This window comes from Bombus impatiens, unplaced genomic scaffold (genome assembly GCF_000188095.3).
Source record: "Bombus impatiens unplaced genomic scaffold, BIMP_2.2 scf_0320, whole genome shotgun sequence".
Classification (NCBI taxonomy): domain Eukaryota; kingdom Metazoa; phylum Arthropoda; class Insecta; order Hymenoptera; family Apidae; genus Bombus; species Bombus impatiens.
In genome coordinates this window covers 887,056-910,059 of record NT_176739.1, presented here as the reverse complement: position 1 = coordinate 910,059, position 23,004 = coordinate 887,056, and the positions used below count along the sequence as shown (strand labels likewise).

General features: G+C 32.8%; 3 protein-coding genes and 2 long non-coding RNA genes across 10 annotated transcripts; 3 read left to right on the top strand and 2 right to left on the bottom strand.

Moving 5' to 3' along the window:
- Window positions 1–979: 979 nt before the first annotated feature.
- LOC100749087 (serine/threonine-protein kinase OSR1) lies at window positions 980–15,840 on the bottom strand. Of its 2 annotated transcripts, XM_012385295.3 has the most exons (12): window positions 15,711–15,840; window positions 15,443–15,585; window positions 11,587–11,712; window positions 6,099–6,442; window positions 4,845–4,957; window positions 4,468–4,718; window positions 3,776–3,941; window positions 3,103–3,338; window positions 2,831–2,945; window positions 2,482–2,747; window positions 1,812–1,998; window positions 980–1,735 (listed from the first exon to the last, which is right to left on the bottom strand). In XM_012385295.3, exons 1-12 carry the CDS (start codon window positions 15,720–15,722, stop codon window positions 1,658–1,660), a joined length of 2,037 nt encoding a protein of 678 aa, XP_012240718.1. In that variant the 5' UTR covers window positions 15,723–15,840; the 3' UTR covers window positions 980–1,657. The 2 variants fall into 2 exon arrangements, with proteins under 2 accessions (XP_012240718.1, XP_012240722.1); XM_012385299.3 differs by lacking the exons at window positions 11,587–11,712; window positions 15,443–15,585; window positions 15,711–15,840 and adding an exon at window positions 7,565–7,778 and having other exon boundaries at window positions 3,767–3,941.
- On the top strand, window positions 5,692–6,274 carry LOC117151628. Its single transcript, XR_004461691.1, has 2 exons — window positions 5,692–6,001; window positions 6,058–6,274. It is a non-coding gene; the product is annotated as an uncharacterized LOC117151628 (long non-coding RNA).
- On the top strand, window positions 8,676–18,623 carry LOC100749322. Of its 3 annotated transcripts, none has more exons than XM_012385310.3 (4): window positions 8,676–9,297; window positions 17,579–17,803; window positions 17,876–18,025; window positions 18,429–18,623. In XM_012385310.3, the coding sequence occupies exons 1-4, from the start codon at window positions 9,271–9,273 to the stop codon at window positions 18,594–18,596; spliced, it is 570 nt and encodes a 189-aa protein (XP_012240733.1). In that variant the 5' UTR covers window positions 8,676–9,270; the 3' UTR covers window positions 18,597–18,623. The 3 variants fall into 3 exon arrangements, with proteins under 3 accessions (XP_012240733.1, XP_012240734.1, XP_012240731.1); XM_012385311.3 differs by lacking the exon at window positions 8,676–9,297 and adding an exon at window positions 15,929–16,048; XM_012385308.3 differs by lacking the exon at window positions 8,676–9,297 and adding an exon at window positions 16,376–17,172.
- On the bottom strand, window positions 15,769–22,903 carry LOC100749204 (tRNA-dihydrouridine(47) synthase [NAD(P)(+)]-like). Of its 3 annotated transcripts, XM_003489268.4 has the most exons (10): window positions 22,664–22,903; window positions 21,324–21,466; window positions 19,765–21,061; window positions 19,305–19,672; window positions 19,092–19,220; window positions 18,938–19,022; window positions 18,339–18,859; window positions 18,073–18,160; window positions 17,615–17,967; window positions 15,769–16,011 (listed from the first exon to the last, which is right to left on the bottom strand). In XM_003489268.4, the coding sequence occupies exons 2-6, from the start codon at window positions 21,410–21,412 to the stop codon at window positions 18,950–18,952; spliced, it is 1,956 nt and encodes a 651-aa protein (XP_003489316.1). In that variant the 5' UTR covers window positions 21,413–21,466; window positions 22,664–22,903; the 3' UTR covers window positions 15,769–16,011; window positions 17,615–17,967; window positions 18,073–18,160; window positions 18,339–18,859; window positions 18,938–18,949. The 3 variants fall into 3 exon arrangements, with proteins under 3 accessions (XP_003489316.1, XP_024223227.1, XP_024223228.1); XM_024367459.2 differs by having other exon boundaries at window positions 15,774–16,011; window positions 18,339–19,022; window positions 22,736–22,903; XM_024367460.2 differs by lacking the exon at window positions 22,664–22,903 and adding an exon at window positions 21,696–21,833 and having other exon boundaries at window positions 15,774–16,011; window positions 18,339–19,022.
- LOC112212814 lies at window positions 21,449–22,145 on the top strand. The gene is made up of 2 exons (XR_004461690.1): window positions 21,449–21,652; window positions 21,751–22,145. It is a non-coding gene; the product is annotated as an uncharacterized LOC112212814 (long non-coding RNA).
- Window positions 22,904–23,004: the final 101 nt, after the last annotated feature.

Here is a 23,004-nt window from a genome sequence, read left to right as displayed (position 1 = left end):
CCTGTATCTATGAGTGCTTTTCTTTAAAATCACCGATAAAGACGTGTGAATCATAATTTTCCATTTCTCAACCGTTTGTTTCTAATGAAGCTACAAAATAATAAATCCACTATTCGTTAATTCTATTTAATTAAGTACAAAACACGTTTCTTTAGTACTTTCGCGTGTTCTACGATCCTGTAACGTGAAGCATAAGGAAATACGCTAAACGACCTTTACATCGTACAGGAGGAAAGACTGACGACTGCTTTTTTCCCGCTTTCTCTTTTTTTCGTTTTTTTCTTCTAGTACACGATATGCATTCGACCATTGCGCATATTTTTCAAGAAAGACTAAAAAGAATATACACATATACATATATATATATATATATATATATATATGTATGTATATGTATATATATATATATATATTCACGTGATCATAGTAATTTATGTGTATATATCCAATGATATATGATATATATATCATTTGTTTGTCTGGCATTTCAAATAAGTAAGTCAGATGTGTTTTTAAGCACCTTTCGACAGTTCGCCACTCGTTCACTTAGTTATTTGAAATTCTGTCATGCCCGCTTATGCGAGCCGGATAAACCTAAACTCCTCGAGGAATTCATCGACTATTAATATTTACACAGGAATTAATGCAATAATATGAGTGATATAGGTTGAATATATGAGACTACAGCCATTAATGATTAGAGCAAGTGAAAACTTAAGCCAGTACTATATTGTTTTCTCCTCTATCTTCGCAGGTTCAGAACCGAACAGTTGGCAGAATTGGATCAATACTTTTTCACCACAGAAGCTCATCGCGAACTACCCTTGATTATTTTCTGTCAGCTTCTTTTTTCCTATTAATATCAGCATTCATAATCTATTCTCTATTTTCATAAGACTGATAGTTCTGCATGTAGCTTTGAATGTGCATCCAAGCAGTCCATCAACAAATGAATTCTATTCATTGTCCTGTATTTTTCTGAACCATGTATGTAAGAAGTACAGACCGCGAATGCCTTATTGAGAAAATGGGGTTCATTGAGAAAGAGATGGAAATTAATAACGAGGTCTCTCTTTCCTTTTTTATCTGCTAGAAATAAATATCTGCTAGAAAGGGAAAGGATGACCGCGTTAATCCTCAATTGGTATTATTCGATTGTAGTTGACCTACAAAACTTTAGGATTAGTTACTTAATTTCAGAATATTCCACGCTAATTTTTATGGTATATTTTACGTCATAAAGACCATCAATAACATATATCGTGCAAAGTATAAAATACACAAATCTAAATTAAATATTTTAAAACTAAATATAATCAGACTTAAAATTAACCTTTGTTTCCTATAATCCAACAATATCAACTGAGGGCTAGGCATTTCTTTTCCAATACGGATCACACTCTTCATTTGGCACTCGTAGTTTGTATTTCATATGTTTATGGTTAGAACTAAAGAAGTGAAAGTAGCAAAAGCCGTGAGAAAGCAAAAAACGAATGGTAGAATTGTTTTTGGTAGAATTGAGTTTAAGAGTTGGTAAATCTTTTTTCTCAAATTCTCAGATATCGAGAGAATCCATCAGCTTTTGATACTTTCCATTCTCTGAACTGACGTTTAAGAATGGTATCCTGAGAGATTTCGAGAACTTTCGTGTGTTGCTTTAATCGGTGATGGAGATCTGAGCAAATCCTATTAATGCCTTGTCGTCCGGCACTTCGTTCGCTGCATGACCAGAATTCTGAAACAATGTCATTTACATTGAACTATCGTTTGATCTTCCTAGCCTCAAAATGTTGCTATGGAAGAAGGTTTACCAGTGAAAACGTTACAGTCCGCAACTGGCCGGCACTGTCTATGAGTTTTTGCAAGTTTGCAGCAATCACGACGATATCCTTGCCGTCAACCAACCCTGCACCAACTAGCTCCGCCGCGATTCCTTCGGCAGAATCTACTCCAACAGCGAATTCGAATCTGATGTCGTTAAGCTCTCGTTTCTGGTTTCTAAACAGGAAACGATTTTCTATTCAATAGGAAATCACAATTTAGGCACTATCTTCATTAAAATGTTTTTTATTATGAGAAAAAGATTAAGTTAGCAATAGCTGTGAAAGATTAGGAATTGGGTAGGAACGTACTCGGATTTGTCTTCAAGGGTGAAATGGGTTTCAGGACGTCTGTAATAAAAATATAATAACGTCAAATAAGTGAAAAAGAAAATAAAAATTTGTAGGAGAGAAAATGTTTTAATTCTGAAATGAATATTTTGTGACAAATGAAGACCACATGAGACAAATATGATACATTCATTTCAATTTTGATGTGGAATTGGTTGAATATCTTGAATTTTTAAATTGCTTTATTATAAAAGGCGAGAAATGCGAGTTAACATATTCTTTATCAGCGGCCTTGAAATTTGAAATTTGAAAAGATTGCGAATATAGTATTGAAATTAAAAAATGGTAAAATATAATTAAAACGATATACCGTAATCTTAGCACCAAGTTTATGGGAACATTCGGCTCGGTGGCTTGCACAACAATGTGACTTCGTGCTGACTTCACTTGTCCATAAAACTCCTCTTCTGGTTCCTCTTCGGTACTAGATGCATTTTCGATCGTGTTAACCGGCAGAGCTTCTTTTCCCTCATCGCCACTAGACGCGCTACTGTCTTCTTCTTCCGAAGACCAAACCCATTCTCCTGTAACTGTTCTGTGTAGACGACCCGATGTGCCGGGTTGTCTCTTTGAAGCCTGGAATAAATACAAAAATAATAAAGTATAAATATAAATTATAAACTATTGATTTATAAAAATTTAATAAGGAAAAAATATACCTTTTGTACTCGAGTTTCGAGACTAGGACCACAAGCTACCAAAGTCTGCTGCAAATACTTTTTATCCTTTGCTTTTTTGAAGAATGGATGTTTCAGCAGTTCTGTTGCTGTTGGTCTGTAAAATTATTCTCCTTTAATATTTATTGTATAATTTTTCAGTTTCTTTAATCCACGAAGAACCAACATTTCATTTGCAATTTTGTTTCAGTCAATTTATTACTATTGTTTGGCCCTTAATAGATTAATAGAATAATTTTTCCAGTAAAATTAACCTCTTTGTTGGGTCTTTTTGCAAGCAATCGACAATCATTTTCCGGAATGTTTTTCCATAGGCTTTGTATTGGTCTTTATCGTCGGCGGCAGTATCTAAAGTTGGTGGGTCATTTTGCAGAGTTAACATCAGCACCTTCATTGGAGGATACTTATGGTATGGAGCTGTACCACTGGCCATTTCGATGGCAGTGATGCCAAGCGACCAAATATCTGCTTTGAAATCATAGCCATGGTCCTGCAAGGATATTTGCATATCATAATTGATTTTACAATGTACGCATTAAATTGGAATGCCAATAGCGGGATCCAATCATGCTGCTCCAAACAGTTACATGCCTTTTATATTAGTAATATTAAAGAAAAGATTTTGTAGTTAATAATAAATAATCTGATGGACAAATAAAATAATTGTTACACAATTTACATGCTCAAGAGAACATACAAAAATTAAGAAACCCAAAGATTGAATTTAGAATTTTTTAAATAAGGTAGAGTAGTCTTGTGAGAATTGGATATGTGTTATGAAAAAGGAACTAGCTATTAGGTTAGTACTAGATATTAATCTCTATGAAATAAAGATATGCAATTTCAAGAAGCCTACTGAACAGAAAATATAAATATGGACACCAAAAACGCAGGCTAAGAAGATGTAATGTTACTTTCCTCTCTCACCTGCTCCATGACCTCGGGTGCCATCCAGCAGGGTGTGCCCACAAACGTGTGTCTGACTTTTTGCCTGCTTAGATCTCGACCAGTCGCTAACCAGGCACTGACACCGAAGTCGGCTATCTGCACGGTGCCATCTTCTCCTAGTAGGATATTACCGGCTTTTATGTCCCTAATATTATTCTGTTATTAAAATTTGTCTATATATTATCAGAGAATCAAATACATTCAGTTTGCACTTCATTAGAAATTATTATTTCTATAACTGATCTCCAAAATTTTTTAATTACTTCAAAAATTAAAGAAGTCCAATACAAAATTTTTTACAAATAAAAACATGTTAACCCTCCATCGGCAACCTGAGTCATTTGTGAATTATTTTTATTAGAAAATTTTTTAAATATATGACGTAAAAACTGATTGTATAGTGTAGTAGAGACATCAATAAGTATTTCAGAATTTCATCATACTCTGGAAGCCTAGAAAAGTAATAAAATTAGGATATAAACGTGCTTGGATATAAACAACCCAGTATATCCATGGAGAGTTAATATCAATGCACTAAAACACTGAATAATATTAGAAAACAGTAAGAATTTAAGGAAAATAAGAATATCCAAGATACTTTGCAATTTAAACGTTGCGAATTACTTTTCCTTACACAATTTCATAAATCTAAAAGGAAATTAATAATATACCTGTGGATTTGCCCATTACTATGGAAGTATTCAAGGCCTTTGAGTACTTCTCGTAAGACTGTTGCTATTGTAGCTTCATCAAACACTCCATGTTTACAGTTTGTAGTTCTGGTTTTGTGTTTGATGATGTCCAATAGGGATCCACCTTCTAGCAACCTGAGTACGAGCCAAAGCTCTTCTTTCACGACGAATGACGTGTAATATGTGACCACATTCTCGTGATTGCACGAGGACATTGCCTGTATTTCTTTCTGTTAACAAAAAGAGATTTTAAATAATTTAATATTTTGAGTAGTTATGTTTTTTTCCATAGTTCAATGTATATTATCAAATAATTTTTCTAATTCTTCCTCAATAATATGTAATGAAGAAATTACCAAAAGTTCGTCCATGCTTGTGTTCCATTTTTCCAAATTTATTCTCTTGATCGCGCATTTTTCCTGTCGAGGAATGCAAAATGCCGCGTGTACTACGGCGGTTGCACCAACACCTGAAATAAAACGAATTATTATAATACACAATTTTAAATGAAGAATATAAAAATTTTCTGCAATAAAATATTGTATAGGTTGAATCGAACAGTCGATGACGTAATTATACGTCATCATACGTCGTGTCGCTATCATGACGTAGCATTCTGTAGTATACTGACGCAGGATATGTACGTACTTTTCAAATTACATCTCTTTACCCCGTTTTTAAGTTTTTAATTTTTTAAGGAAAAAATGTATTATTTAATTAACAGGTTTATAAATGTAAAAAGACTTTTTTATACGGAAATTTGTGTATCAATTAATTGAATCAATTTAATAACAACATTAAATTAAAATTAATATTTAATATTTATACTTCAAAAGTTATTGTATGTATAAAAGCTGTATTAAAACCTTAAAGTAATAATCATTTTAAAGATTTATTGAAATATGATTTATTGAAAGATGTTCTTAAAAAGCTCTAGTTCTAATATAAATAGCAGAATAAATATCTCAAAACTCTATTTTTAATACTGCAACAAATTATTATACAAGAGTTACATTAAAACTTTAAGGTAGTTAATCATTTGAAACACTCATTAGAAGCAAAATGTTAAAATAATTAATTATTTTAAAAATATATTCGAGGTAATGATATCTTTAAAAAAGCTAGTAATAATTCTATCTACGACAATTTATAAATATATCTGGAGAGCTTTTGCGAGTATTCTACGTATATATATTACGTTAAAAATTGCTGGATCCGTTTCTCAAGCAAGTTAACTAGGTTAGGACGTATCGGGCACCGGTATACGTGCCTTGGTTGAGAGCGAGCGAGACAGTAGACTTTAAACATAGGTGTGAGAGAGATAGCCGCGTAAACGCAGACGGGGACAATGCGTCAATTTAAACCTCATTATTGACGATCGTAAAATCATCAATGTTTCAACATATTCAATTTCAAAACGTCGCGTTTTTAAGTAATGTTTCACTTAATGAGCCAAATAACTTTCTGTGTGCATAATGTCAAGAAGCAGAAGTAGCTATTCATTCGGGACCCGGTAGAGTATCATGATGTCGATCCGTATTCTGAAAAATCTCATAAATGCTTTTGTAGTTGTAGTGGATGAGGGAAATAGCGAGGTAACGATTACTCACCAATAACCTCTTTGAGCTCATAGTCGTCCTTGGTGTTCGGCCAGCCCTGCACGACCGTGGTAGAGCTCGAGGACGCCATTTTGTTCGCCAGCGTCGTGCCAAGACGTGCGTGCTTGCTGGTGCCTCGGGTGCCCCGCGCGAGAAGTAACACGCCGCTCTTTAAACGTGCGCTACCGCTGTTAGGTGCTTTCGGCTCACGTGGATCTCGCGGTTCCGCGCCTGCGCGTTGATGATTTTTCGCCGCAGGTGCGCCCGCGTTGTTCTTCGGCGGTGTCGACGCGCCGAACGACTTTTGCCGGAAAATACCCGGGGAACACGACGGCAAAACGTCTGGCGAGATTTTCCTAAAATTTAATGAAAAATTTCATGTTTCATAAAGAAGGATCTGTTTTTATAACTTTACTGCGATCTTTGGGTTATTGTTTATCCATTGGTGTTTTTTTATGGCTAAGAACTTCTGAATAATCATAAAAATCCAAAGAATTTATTTAACCCTACTGTGATCTTTGGATTATTTTCGATTCATTCGGAAATCACCCAAGAAATGGTAAAATCATATTTATGAAATATTAAAAATTGTAATATCTACATTTTATTATAATATTTATTTTAAATATAATATTTATTTCTAGGAAACTAGCAGAATAGAAAATTCAAGAGCCACAACAAAGCTAAGAATCTGCTAGCTGTAAACATTTTTTAAAAATCTTGTATATTTAATTTAAAATAGAATTACAAATATTTGATCGAGAAGATATGTTGGAGTTTGTTTAAAGGTTTGTTTCGGTAAACAATGCACGAATTAGGGACAGACTGTATTAAGGAGGCAATGACAATGTGTTTATTAAGTCTCAATTACATGTAATGTTGTCAAAATAAATGCGTCGACAAAGCGTCGACGCAACCTACGCAAGCCCCAATCTGATTCATTAAGTCGATTGGTCTTTCTTAGAGAAACCAACTACACGAGCAATAAATTCTAATTCAGAACAATTTGCTGATCCTAAAAGAATTTTCTTTCTGTTTTCAGTACTTTCGCTATTGTCATTATCATTATTTAAACAAACTCATTAAAAATCCATTCTAAGGAATAGAAAATAACTCTTATTTCACATACATACCATAGCTAGTGTATTGATACATTATATGATACTCTATAGAAAGTGTACCAAAAACACTGCAATACTCCAACATCATCTCTTTAAAGTTCACATTGTGTGTCAACCAGAAAATGAAAAATTTTATTAAATTACAGGGAAATTTAAATGTAATTTAGCCCCATTTCTGTTAAAATGATTATATTACGTCGGTGGAACCGCATTAACGAATAGATTCTAATTCAGAACAATTTACTCTAGAATAACTTTTTTCCCAGTACTTTCCCCATTGCCATTTCCATTATTTAAACAAATTCATTAAAAATCCACTCTATGGAACACAAAATAACTTTTACTTCACTTACATACCATAGCGAATGTATTATACACTGTAGAATATGTATTAGAAACACTACAATACTCCAACGTCTCCTCTTTAAAGCACACATTGTATATTAACCAAAAATTGGAGGAAAATTTAAATGTCACTTTAGCCCCATTCCTATCGAAATGATTCTATTGCGTGGATGGAACTGCATTAAAAAAATTATCGAAATAAAATTAAGCTGTATGACCTTTTTCTAACCCTGTTGCGACATGCCCTGTCCTCTTTAGAATGCACGATGTATATCAACCAAAATATGGAGGGAAATTTAAATGTCACTTTGGCCCCATTTTTATTTAGACGATTTCATTACGTGGGTGGAACTACATTAAAGAAATTATCGAAATAAAATCAAGCTGTGTGACCTTTCTAAAGTTGACTTTTGTGATATTTTCCTGTTGTGATATTTCTATCGGGGGTTTACTCACGTAAGTGTCGAATAGCCGAGGATTAAAGTTTATCCGACATAAGCACTGCAGTCTGGTGCGCGGAATCCGTCACTACTGTCGAACAACAGTTGAAAAGATTTTTTCGGCGAGAGAGAACGAGAGTCGCGTGATACGTGACCGCGATATTAAGGTTAATCCTGGCCCGTCTGTCCAAGTCCCACCATAAACTCGGCACGCTCGTCGCGATTAGTAATTGAAGTGCTTTCATCATTGTTCGCGCGTATATCGAGAAGCAAGTTAAATAGAGAAAGAGGAAAGGAGAAAAGACAGAGAGAATCAAAGAAATGAGCGGGAAAGAGAAACAGGGATGCCAATCGCGGCACAGTCGAAGAAAACAAAGATGAAAAATGAAAGAATAGGTTAATACGTTGATTGTCGCACGAATTTCCTATATCTTGACCTAGGAACCACAACAGATCGAAATATACTATGGCATAATATTTAATTTTTGTAAAATTAAATTGTTAATTATTGTATTTGCACACATTTTTTCTAACAATATTATTTACAGACTGCGGATTTTTATTGCGAATTCGTATTTTTGTAAATTTAATTAAACAAATGAAATCTAAGTAGAAATTTATTTCATCCATTGAATATTATAACAAATTTTCTATATAAAAGGACAAAAAATTCGCAACCTAGTTACTTTAATCATTCACGTTATTAACAGTTTGTTAGTTTATGAAATTTATCTTACTTTAATTGCTCTAAGAAATTTGGTAATGTAGGTGACTCATGACCAGCGTGGTAGTCAACGTGTTAAGAAGAAAATAGACGGAAAATTGTAAAATTTGAAAGTTTAGGAAAGGATAGGAAATCAAAGAATAGAATTGGTGTGTTTTTATGGGAAAAAAGGATAAAAGAAAGTATATAAAGGATAAAGAACATGACAATATGAAAATGAAAGGACAAAGAAAATGACAATATCGAATGTATCTTTCGAGTTATCGATATCAATATCAGGACGTGTCAATCGACACGATTAAAAAATTCAATTAAATGGTAGGCGATCAAATAGCTACGTGGAGATATTAGATTTCAGTATTTGCAAAAAGATCTATTGTCGATGTTCTTTACTTTTGAAATGACAAATGACCTAATGCGATCAAATCCTGTGGGTGATATAAAAGAGCTTGATAAATGTTGAGAGAGCAGTGATCTGGCTCACGGCTTCTAATACAGGTGGCTTTTTGGACAGCACTATCGTTGAAACTAGACAAATTGAAGATTTTACCATTATGCATCGATTAGGTTATATTACCATGGTAAGTATTCACAAAATATACTAGGAATTTTATAAAAAATTTTAACTTGAAAGTTTCAATCTTCAAAGTTCGTGATCACAAAATTACGAATTTATAAATATATATATATAAGTATATATTACATATTCAAACTGTTGTTCGTTTCTAAAAAGCACAGACGTACCTGAAATTCTATTCACAATTGTTAAATTATAAAGCGGATAAAATTTTTACGAATCAATCTTAAAAACAATTATTAATATAAATTATTGAAATGTTAAATATTCGAATTGTTGTTTGTCATTGTCTATTGAAAGGTATTTGAAATTGTAACCATAGTTATTATAATTGTAAAGTCGATAAATTTTTATGAACTAATCTCAAAGGCGATTACCATATGTCTAGTTAAAGTGCCGATTTGATTTGTTTTCAGTTAATTTCTTGAATCGTCTGCATGCTTGTTAAAATTATATGTGCGACGATAAATTTAAACTTGGAAACGCTAAATTTAATCGCAATTTACGTTACAAATTAACGAGTGCGTTTAATGTCTTTCTAAATGAATTATTACGAATGGGCATGGTGAACACACGGAGACGTACTAATGGTTCGATGGCAAACAACGCAAGTTTTCTTAATGACGTAGTAGTACATCCATGATAATTAAAGTGTTTAAAGCTGCCAGCATGTTATATATATAGGATACGATTATGTACGCAAAAGTGCAAACATTTTGCAATATACATTGTTATTCCTCGCTATAACTTCCATTCCATAAGACTTTAAACACAAATTTTCAAATTTAAGATTATACTTCTGAATATGAAACTTTGGTGTTTAGATTATGAACAATCAAAATTTGGATTCAAATTAAAAAATTTGAAATATTTTAATCTGAAACTTGGGTATTTAAGTTTTGGTATTTAAATTTTGAAATTTGGAATTTTTTTAATAAAGGTTTATAAATGTGACATCTTCACATTTGCAACTTTGGTAATTAAATTTTGAAATCTAAAATTTTTTTAATCCAAGTTTAGAAATTTTAAACTTTGGAATGCAAGTTTCTAGGTTTAAATATATATATATATATATATATATATATATATATATATATAAGTATAATTTTAAACCTAGAAACTTGCATTCCAAAGTTTAAAATTTCTAAACTTGGATTAAAAAAATTTTAGATTTCAAAATTTAATTACCAAAGTTGCAAATGTGAAGATGTCACATTTATAAACCTTTATTAAAAAAATTCCAAATTTCAAAATTTAAATACCAAAACTTAAATACCCAAGTTTCAGATTAAAATATTTCAAATTTTTTAATTTGAATCCAAATTTTGATTGTTCATAATCTAAACACCAAAGTTTCATATTCAGAAGTATAATCTTAAATTTGAAAATTTGTGTTTAAAGTCTTATGGAATGGAAGTTATAGCGAGGAATAACAATGTATATTGCAAAATGTTTGCACTTTTGCGTACATAATCGTATCCTATATATATAACATGCTGGCAGCTTTAAACACTTTAATTATCATGGATGTACTACTACGTCATTAAGAAAACTTGCGTTGTTTGCCATCGAACCATTAGTACGTCTCCGTGTGTTCACCATGCCCATTCGTAATAATTCATTTAGAAAGACATTAAACGCACTCGTTAATTTGTAACGTAAATTGCGATTAAATTTAGCGTTTCCAAGTTTAAATTTATCGTCGCACATATAATTTTAACAAGCATGCAGACGATTCAAGAAATTAACTGAAAACAAATCAAATCGGCACTTTAACTAGACATATGGTAATCGCCTTTGAGATTAGTTCATAAAAATTTATCGACTTTACAATTATAATAACTATGGTTACAATTTCAAATACCTTTCAATAGACAATGACAAACAACAATTCGAATATTTAACATTTCAATAATTTATATTAATAATTGTTTTTAAGATTGATTCGTAAAAATTTTATCCGCTTTATAATTTAACAATTGTGAATAGAATTTCAGGTACGTCTGTGCTTTTTAGAAACGAACAACAGTTTGAATGTATCTCAAATTTCAATAAGTTCTGTTGATATTAGAAATCCCTAGACAACTCTCCAGTAAGCAAAACCGGTCACGTGACCACACGCGCAACAATCCATCATTATTAAATAACCGAATAACCGTCAATGCTTTTGAATTCGATGCAACGCAATTTAAAACGAACCTTCTAAAATCACAATTGAAACGAATTGCTACGTGGGGAGGGTCGATGAAATTCCGAATTACACGAGCAAAATGAGAACAATGATGGTACTCACCTATTTCTCCCGAGTACTAATGTCGTCAAGAACCTGTTGTCTTGAAACTTCAATCCTTCTTCTGTAGACATAGGCGCCGCGGCGCCAAGCGTGCCGGTCTTACGTTGCCTCATGCTGCCCGTAATTCTGCGAACAAACGAACGTCTAAGTTACACCGGTTGCATACTGCAGGGGTGCCTCGCGCTTGTGCTGAATACATTTGTTAATTAATAATTACACTGCTTAAATTTGTTAATCAATACTTACGCTGCTCTCTCTAATGAATATACTACGGGTTTTTATACAAATTCATATTGTTGAGAATATAATTAAAAAGGTAGAATTTTAATAGGAAATTATTTTACTCGCCAAGCATTATAGAGAGCAATACACTTTGGATATTTCATATTATTTTTTTACATTATGTGTATTTTGTGAAACATCGCAAATTTCACGTAAATGCATAAATATCCAGAATCTGCTAATTAGACATTTTTATTGTAATATTCTCTGAACTTTCTCCCATTTGATTGAATATTGTTGAACATTGTTTGGAGTTTATATTGTTGAATATACAATTTTTATTTTTTCATCTTTCAATATTATTGTAATGGAATAGGAACTACAGAATGCTTTTTCTGTCCTGGCAACATATTATTTGCATTCGTCCAGAACGCTGACTGAGGTCCCCGTGCTGTCAGCGTGTGGAATATTTCTAAATTGGCGGTCAGTCGATTGTCACCTAAATACCTAAATGGAATAATTGGAGCTGGATTGGCCTTACCGGCTATTTTTAGCCAGCATCAAGGGGTAGCCTCTATCTGGCTACCTAAAAATAATCTCACAGCGAATGGACCTTTGGTTGTTTTCAGTCTGTGGCCCTAAGAAATATTTTAGATATCCTAACATATGATAATAATTCAACATTTTCATCGATTTAAAATGAAACAGAAGAATGAAGTAGGTAAAGTTAGGGTCAAGGTATTCAAAGATACAGAACACTATAACGAGTCAAATTTCATGGTTTTGAAGAATAATTCTCATTTTTCGAATAGCTATTTTATTTAGAATTTTCGTACACGTCATTCGCGATTTGCTAATAGGATTAAATTCGTCCTCGCGAAAATGTCTTGACAGCATGATCTAATTGTCTCTTTAAACACAAGATACTCGTGTGCATTCCTTCTTAATATAGTTATACACAAGCTCGCTGTCTTGAGTAAAAAATATTCCCCAGCAGATTTCCCCTAGCAACGGAAAGTTTTATCTTAAAAAAAAGTTGTCACCAAAGTGTTAATTGGACTCGTTACATTCTTCAGACGTTCGATTACATCCAAAGTATTTAAAAAGGGGCAAACAGTTACAGAAAAAAGGAAACGCCATATGGAATTAGTATTAGCAGAAATTATCTTCAGCAAATTGAGTAATTGTATTTATCGACTGTTGATAAAAGAGTCAAAAGAATTGCAAAGAACTTTTTGCAAATTTGAACAATAAAACTAAGTAATTCTAATAAGTATCAATTAAAAACAGATGAATATGTAAAAGAGACAGAATGAAGAAATAAAAATTTGTGAGGATCATGCGAGATGAATGTAGGTAGAGCGACACGTCGACTATAGACTTAAATTAAAGTCGCTGTTCTGCTCAGGAAATGAAACTTTTAACCCAAATAAGATGCTCGTGCAAAAGCTGCGACAAGCTTTGAAATAGCACTATAACGGAGAAAGGGAAAAATTTCTTTACAAATATTTATAAAGACAATTATACTATTTCCAAATATGATAACTAAACAATTTCAGTTTCACTAAAATCAAGTTCTAATCTTTTGTTAAAGAATGTAAAGCGAGAAATTTACATTTTTATTGGCTAAGTCACAGTGGCTAACTAACCGAAAGGAAATGTATAGACTCCAGTCTTACAAAGTGGAAAACAGAATGATTAGAACACTTGCTGCCTTATGACTGGCAACATGGAGCGAATAACGTATTGAAACAACAGTAAACACATCACGTAGTATTTTAATGGGATTCTTGCCACATGGTTACCACTTATGACAAAGAATTTAATTGATTTCCTAAATTAACGAGTCTAATAGCCTCTTCTCTGCTAATCGTTCCCGTTTACAAGCCGCGTCCCGTCCACAATTTCGTGTTCTGAATTGCGTGCTAGCCGGCTATCTTCTCCACTTCCTAACAAATGAAATTACACAGTTTCTCAATTGAAAAATAGTCCATATTATTCTCTAATTAATATGCCATAGCAGAATTTATATAATTATATATTTTTTATTTTTTTTATTTGAACAAAGTTTACAAGTTGATCACTTTGACTATTATTCTTTGTTTAATATATTATAGAAGAATTTTTATAATTGTAGTAATTCTTTTTATTATTTTGGTGAATAATTTTTGATGAAATTTATAAGTTAACGACCTTGACTATTGTCTTCTATCGTGATAGTATTTTTATTTGATTTTATGTCTTTTAATTGATAGCACATTCAACTCTGATAGTTGAACGTAATGGTATAAAGGCTATTAATAAATTTAAATGAGGCTAATACGTTTTGCAAAGTCCCAGTAAACGAGTGTGTCGACTGTCCACGAGAAATTCCCGGCAAAAACTGTTCGAAATAGGTCAACACTTGCTGATCCTTGTCAATATTGTCAAAGAGAGCACATGTTTGTGTTTAATTTTTTCTTTGACAGCAGTTACGTGAACACTTATTCTACTATACTTTATTTCATAATTGATGGTACACAGACATGTCTTTTTCAGTATATAGATAGTCACTTTGTGCAGGTACATTAATTCTTCAAACAACTAAAAAAAAAAAAGGATAATATAGATTTAGAGAAGGAAAAATGAAGAAGAATTTGAAGCAAAATGCTACCATAATAATCTTATGTCTATCTTAATTTCTTAGATACCACGTGAATTTATTGAAACGACTTTGCATTGAGACCAAGTCAAGTGGCGTACACGTTTCAACAAACAATCTGATGATTTTAGATTAGATGACCCCTGCCATTATTCAGTTCCTGATTTTTTTCTACTCGTTTAATTTTTTAATTACGGGCGAACACCATAAATCATAATAAATCATAATTTTTGACGATGTTCAAGATGTTTTTCTGAAGAAAAGAAGAAGGAGAATTTCGAGTGACCAACTGCTTAAGTTCTGTCTAACGGTATTCGTCAATGGAACCTTTGCTCAGGAGGTCGAGGGTCAATTGGTTATTAACTCAGACAGCAGTAACGGCTATTAAACCGTTTCACTGTCATAAAAATTGCCGTAAAAAAGCGAGGAAATCACGTTCTTGCACGAGTCATCCCAAAATCAGGATACTAAAAATGCGACAATCAAAACTGTAGTAGATCATTATCCATTCCTCCTTAAGAGTGTCAAGCATTCCTCAGTGTAGAATTCTATGAATTCTGACGTAATTCCACTTTGGTCTACTTATCCTGAGAATTTTACTAGAAAGAGAATTAACACTCAAATCATCAATGATCAAAGTATGAAACATATACCAATGAAAGAATAAAACCTACATGCCTATTATCTATGAACCTTACAAAGGAAAAGAAAATCTCTCTAAAAAATTGGTCGCAGACCAATAATTCATCCATCCTTCAACTACTTTCAACCACAAACACTAACAGTTTCTTAGAAATTCTAAGCAAACAGTCTCAATAATGCCAGTGTTCCCATTTGCAACCAATAATACTGCCTTGAAGCATAAACTGCCATCGCATTCCATTTCCACCCAGTTTATCTTCATCGTTGGACAACAAACAAGCATCAAAGCATATAGGGAACAGAAAGCACAGCAGCTTATCTGAAGTTATCTCTTATCTGCTTATATCTCACCTGTCGGACGTTGACTTCACAGATCCATTCGCGTACAGGTCGGCTGCCATATCAATCGTGCTGGTCCACTCACATCTCCTTCCACTTGGACACGTGTTTGTTCCAGAAGAAGATATCGGTCCGACCGATTTCACCGGCTGTCTCTAGACAGCCAGAAAAAAAAGAAAAAAGAAACAGTTCACTAACAATGGCCAACCTTGACCGAGTTCGTTCTCACTGGACCAGTGAGCCGGTCCCAAAGCACGATCACGTTTTTGGACACCCTTACGGGAATCGTCATGTCGATTTCTTCAATGATTATAATGATGAAAATGCTCCTTTCACTGTCTACGGTATTGAGATAAGTTGGAAGAAGCACACGTTGGAAGGACGCAATTCGCTGGATACCGGAACGTGGAGTAGCAAAAACGTCACTGCTGGCAGAGTTGCAGTCGGATCGTCCTGAGTTTGTCGTCGACTGAACTATGTCAGACGGGGGCACTGTCAATTGGATAACTACCTACTACACAGCGACGTGCCACCGCGTGGAGAATACGCTTGATAGCGGTCCGAGCTGACGACCTCCCCTCCTGAAAGTGTTAATTCACTTTTAATTTTGCCCATTTGGTGAACAATGCTTTAGTTTTAGTTATTAGACACTTTGAGGTGTAATAATTGTTACTGACTTAGGGTTTAATTGGGAGAAGAAAGTTTTAAGGCACCTTTAGAGAAGAGTTTCTATTTTTTGGATTTCTAATCATTAGACTATGAATATTTGTGCATTTATGGGCGATTTAAAAGTAGAAGTGATGATTTCCAAAAATTCCATGATTTCACTTTCCTAATTACATCCATAGGAATAAAAATATTAATCCAAAAGAACCTACAGTAGAGGAATAATTTACAAACAGAAATATTAAATTAAAGTGTCCATTCTCAAATTACAGTTATCTCTGGAAAAGGTTTATAGCAGTTTTAATGACTTAGAGTATTTTTTTGATTTTTTGATCAATAACTCTAGTTAAAGAGAACGTTTTTTTGAACAGAAAATTAGCTTGAAATTTAAAAATTATGAAATTTGTTGTTTAGTATTAGCTAGTATAGTTGAATGTTTTATTGTTTCCAAATTACTCCTCTGTTTTTGCTAGGTGAGTACTATTCCACAGTCAATTTAAAGGCAGAGTCACAGAGATCGGCACGGGGAAGACCAATTTATATCATACGACGCGAAGCACATCAGCTCAATCACGATCGACCTTGCTGACCGGTTCATAATCTGTTTTTCGCGGGACTAACATCATCTTCAAAGATTCGTCAACACACTACTCTGATTTCTGACATCACTAACCAATTGATCACGAGACTAGCTCGATTAATCCTCTGTTAAATTTCAATTAATGATCTTCATTGAACTAGTTTAATATATCTTCACCACGCTGCTGCTACCGTAAATACTTTAATATAATTCCAGTCAATATATTGAAAAATTAATTTTATATATTCTTTTGTATGTTCTCTTTTTATAGACGTTTATTGAAATGATAAAGACGATGATATCATGAGTTTTTAATGATATTTCGTGACATCATGTTGCGTCATCGTTAAAATTTAAGCATTGACGGAGGTCTCAGTCAACGTTAGAGACCCATCAAACTTGATAAAGCATAAATCGTATGCAGAGGGTTCTACCAAGTGGGAATGGAAGTGGAGTGAATCAGTCGTTTAATAATGTAGTAACTGACAAAATGCCAGTACGATTGTCGATTATTGATGTTTCACGTTATTGATGTTTTTCGCAGCTTTGATCCTCTAGACTTGATCTTTCAATATTTCTCCTTACTATAATGGCCAAAATCTTTATTCTGTTAATACAGTATAACTACATTTGTAGCTAATCCAATTCTCATTATGCAATTCGTAATTTCTTGAATTGCATTCTCTATAATATATCTTATATATATATGTATATAAGCTGTACTGTATTAGTGTTATATATATTAGGATTATATGTATATATATATATATCTTTTTTACTGGATAATTCATATTTAAAATAAGGAAATTCATTTCTTAATCGGAGTAAAAAATACAATGGAAATTTGACAATTCATAAAAAAAGTGAGTTCTATTTTATAATTCCTAAAATTTTGTTTATAGTTTGCAGCTGTAGGAGTGTTAGGGATGGATTCTTACGATCTCTACAAGAAGTGCAACAGAAGTTTTCAGGAATTAAAGAAACTGGATGTCACACAGTATCATGATCCTAGATATCATCCTCCCCTGGGGCGGGACCTCTTCTATCTACCTGAAGAAGAATATATCGAAAAGCTTGAGAACGGGCAGCAACAGCCCCTTAATAGGGACAATAGAAATTCATTGCCTGTCAGTCATACTGTACTCAACAAAGAGAAATAAATGGAAAGCGAAGTCTAACATTTTGTACTTTGTCTATAGGACTATCATAGTCTATGTGAAACTGTAACGGAAACAGTGCGGCTAGATGATTCTGAATACGAGTACCAACCGCCTCTTTATCACGAAGTTTACTGTAAAAGTCACAATTTGCTAGATAGCTTGCAACGCGCCACGAATCCATCGAAGCAGGTAGATTGAAAAATAAAAAAGAAATTCGATAGTTTTAGCAAAATTACCTCAAATTTAGAGTATATGTAAACTTCCATTGAATAAAGTACTGTAGTTAGTAATTTAGGTGTCCCTCGAATAGAGAAAGTCTGGAATCTGAAAGAAATGATTGTTTTATTCTCATAGTTGTAATACCTGAGTGAAATTGTGAGTGTACAATAGTTTTTCTATTTGAAGTTAATTTAGCATTTTAGAATGTATTAGGTTTCTATGATGGCAATTGTCAACAAATTAATATTTATATCTTGCGAATGCAATAACATAAAATATTAACCTTTGCCAATGACCAGCCTTGGAAGATCTCTGTAGAAGCTGAAGATCTCTTGTTTCTGTTCTTGTATTAAGTGAAGTATATTTATTTCAGAAATGCGTGCATAATGGCTTTCATTGCGTGCAAAGAAGTAAAAACTTGTTATTGGTAAGGCGGCGATGGGAGAACGAATGTTGGGAACCTTTCATCAAGCAGATTGCCAGTGGTTGTGATTGCATGTGGCCAAAATCTATCCTAGGAGATATAACTAATCATTACTAGTCTGCAATAGTCTATGTGTAGTCCATAGGTGAAGCAGGAAGGTTAACGATCAAGGAATGGAAAGATAAATTCATTTGGCATCACATTTCAATCCATTGATCACTTTGCAGTGGTGCAGAAGATAGAATCATTATGTATATTATGAATTATATCTAAATTTGTGATCTATATTATTTGTTAGTTAAAGTTGTTTATTTCATTGTTTTCTTTTTATGTAGCTATAAGTGCTTAACAAAATAAAAACGATTTTTTTGTTCTTTTACCTAGAATTTATTCTATGTGGTAAACGTATATTAAAAATAGGAAGGAAAAATATTATGATATAAAACTATTTTGTTTACGTGACACATTTATTATTTCCACGAGTTCGCCTTGTGTTTTGGCAAAAAATGAAATCCTTCAGGCACTTTTCCTAGTAACATTTCTCTGAAAATGAAGTCTAAGTTAAAACAAAGCAAATGCATTAGATATGACATTGAAATAAAATATTTTTACGATAATTTAATCCAGTCTGCACAATTTGAACTGGCCATTAGCGTTTCCATATCATCACGGCCTCTATAAAATGGAGGTCTTTCATTAATCCTTTGTGGTGGTTTCTCTAATATTCCAACAGGAATATACCTAAATAGAAATAGAATTTAATAATTTGCACAACATATGTATAGAAATGTACATATGTATATATGTATAAAAAATCAAAATTACCTATGCAAGAAAGATATCCACTCCAACATAAACCTCCTTGTTGTCTCGACGCCACGAGTGTCCGAGCCCCAATGTTCAAGGCCATATTTAGAATATTTTCTCAAGATCTCAAATCTTTCTGAACTTGATATATCAATCAACTTCTTTTCTTTTATTTCAGTGAATATCCATGGCTTTATCAATGCCCCACGTCCTATGGTGATGCCATATATAGAAGTATATGCATCTTGAACTCTTCGATAATCATCATATGATAAAATGTCTCCATTTCCAAATACTGGAATAGGATCAGCTAGTTTCGCGCATTTTTCTATATAATCCCAATCAGCTAACTTTGTATACCTTTGTTCACGTGATCTTCCATGAACCTACATTAATTTACAATTAATAGTTAATATTTTTTAACATAATTTATTAAAGTATTATCATAACAACTTTAGAGTATAATTAACTTACTCACAGTAATCATGGATACACCCCAATCACGAAATTTTGGCATCAAAGTATGTGCAATAGGTTTGTCTATGTAAACCCCTGTTCTAGTTTTTACAGTTAAAGGTATATTCATAACCTGATTAACAGATTTCACAACAGTTTCTAGAACATTTAATCGATTCAGCATACCACTGCCTCCTCCCTGTCTATAAATTAGATCTATGGGACAACCAAGATTCAAATCAATAAAATCAATATCAATTTCTTCATTCAGCAACTGTGCACATCTTGTTAATACTCCTGGGTTGTTTCCACAAAGCTGTACACCAAAAATGTCTTCGGATTCATGTCTTTTTACCAAAGCCCATTCTTCATGTGCTCCTTTCAATATCCTTGGCGCCAGAGCCATTTCTCCACAAGTTATGTCTGCTCCATATTCTTTGCATATTCTTCTAAATGGTAAGTTGCCTACCGTTGTCAATGGGCTTAACAATATCTTATTCCTCCAATCAATTTTTTTCTTTTCTGAGTCCCTACATTTTATTAAATCATAATCTTCAATAGGGCCAAGTTTCTTCTCTGTATTTTGAGTCTCAGGAGCTTTATTCTTAGATTCATTAATAGAAGTATCTAATATTGGACTATCTTTTGCCTCCAATTTATCTCTGTCCAAGGATTCATCAATTTGTTTAATTTTTTCTATCTCTGGCTCTTGTTTAACCTTTTTTGTTCCTATATTTTTCCTAGATGGTCCATTTGCCTTAACAATATTTTCAGATTTAGAAAAATTATATTTGTGTTTTCTTAATTGTGTCTGAATATCTTTAGCTAAATGATTTTTTGTAGAAGGAGGCCTTTTCCTAAATTCGTCCATTTTTTCCTTGTCAATAATATTCAAACCTTCTTTTGTCAAGTGTTTGGAACCCATCCTACAGGCAGCACCACGTGGACACCTGCCGGTGAGCTCAAAGATATAGCATTCATCAGTGATATCATCTGGCTTAATCTTTAAATATTCAACTCTGTTGTGCAAAAATATGCACTGATTATTATCACATTTCCTTTCAGGCTCATCTACTGCTTGGTCAGCTACCCAGGGACATAAATTCAGTTCACGCTGTGTCTTAAATGGTGGTGGCCTTGCTTTGTTTTGCCCCCTGAGCTTTTCTTTTTTATCATCATTTTTAAGCTTTTTGGTTGGAGGCTCATCCAATATAGAAACATCCTCACTTAAATTAGTTGTATTATTTGATACTTTCTGCTTGTCAGTCTCAGTCAAACATTTTTCACTTAGAAGTCTTACATGATCTTCTATAATAAACCTGTGACATTTTATTACGGATAAATTTATTATACAAAAATAAAAGCATTTTTTTTATCGGAAGATAAATTACTTAAGAAAATATTACGACATAGAAGTATTTTTGTGATCTTTATTTTATTGCGTTCGACAGAAAAGTTTTGCATAATGACAGAATGCCACGCGGTTTGAACAAATCGAGGTTATGTAGTTATACATGTTATTTATATGAGTTACCTTGAAAAAATTGAATGTTAATAGTCAAAATAACAATGATTACTTACTCTTCTTTAATTAAGCAGACACCTTTTTGTTTATCATCACTGTAATCAAATGAACAATCTTCCACACATTTTTCACTATAATCTGCCATTTCAAACAAGTCGATTGCCTGAATAGATTTCGAGAGATCGATCAGTCGAGAACTCTGAGAATTCACGAATCAGTGAAAACGGCGTTATTAATCAGCCATCACGGAAGATACTTAATTATTAGAAGAAATTAGTAGAAAATAGTAATCAATTTTACTGTAGCTCAGAGTATCATGCATTTGGAGTATTATTATAAATATTTTTATTTTTAATTACTATTTTAGTGTAAAATAATTTTTACAGTGAGATTTTTCATTTCTACATAATTTAAAAATTAATAGTCACGTTTATCGAGTTTTTGTAGCTTCATCCAATTAATTAAGTTTCTATTTAATTCCAGGTAATGATTTCTTAAATCAGGATATCGATTACGTGTTACGTAATTTTTGCATAACAGATGCATAACATATAGCTGAGTGTGCTGAAATTAAGTATGATTTGAAGACATTAATGAAACGTTAAAAAATATTGTTAAGTTATCCAGAATAAATAAAATGGCTAACTTTATAATACCGATGCATTTATTTGCGTATATTAGTGGCTATTTAAATAGATATCGACTACCTTTGCCTCTAATTATGTCACCACAGTAATTTAAAAGTACAGAACAGTGGCTCTCAAAATAAAACTGTTGAATCCTATTCGTATTTAAAATAAAAAGAAATTTAATTTGCACACTTTTCTTACTAATAAAACAATGTTGCATAATCTATAAATGATTTAAATTAATAAGCTTTCCATGGAGTTATTTATTAAGTATTTATGCCCAATTTTTTCCCAAACTTAATTTATTCCTTAATTAGTTTTCGGTATAATGCTTTATATTCATCAAAAATCTAATTAACGAAGAAAAATAATCTTCCTGCATTTGCCAGTTTAAAATAAAAATTTTCATAGAAGAATTCTAATAAAATCCTAGATATATTCTCCAAAATATATGCTAAAGATGTTCAATATTTCTTAGGAGATTGGAATTCTTAACAAATGCTTAATATAAAGACCAATTCATTGTTGATTAAATACCTCATTAAAGAGTGAAAATAACCTTCTAAATTTTTCAATTTAAATGAAAAAGAAACATTCCAATTAAATTCTAATATTTTTTAAAGTGCGCTGAAATTTTTTAACATTTCTGAGCAAATTGAAGTTTCCTAATCTAAATAAAAAATTTCCATAGATTCCAATAAAATTCCAATATTTTTTTAAGTAATATGAAATGATACAGAAATGTATTTAAAATGGTACTCTCGTACCGTTTAAACCCGCACGCGCATAGTTTCAATATGGTGTTGCGTACTTCTTCTACACGTGTCCTTGTGTCTCACGCTACTTTTTCATGTGAAAGATCGAGCATGTTAAAGTCCTCCAACAGTCAGTAACAGACAGAACAGCGAGGCGGATGAAGAGCGATCCGTCGTAGCGAGATATTTCTGTCAGTTGCATCGGTGAACGACGTTGTGACGGTCCCGGTAAGTTCGCAATATGCTTTACGATACATCTTTCTATCCATCGATACGAATTATCATTGAAACAACCATGTAAACTATTATTTACGTCATCAACAATAGTTAGTCCTTCGATACAATCAAACACA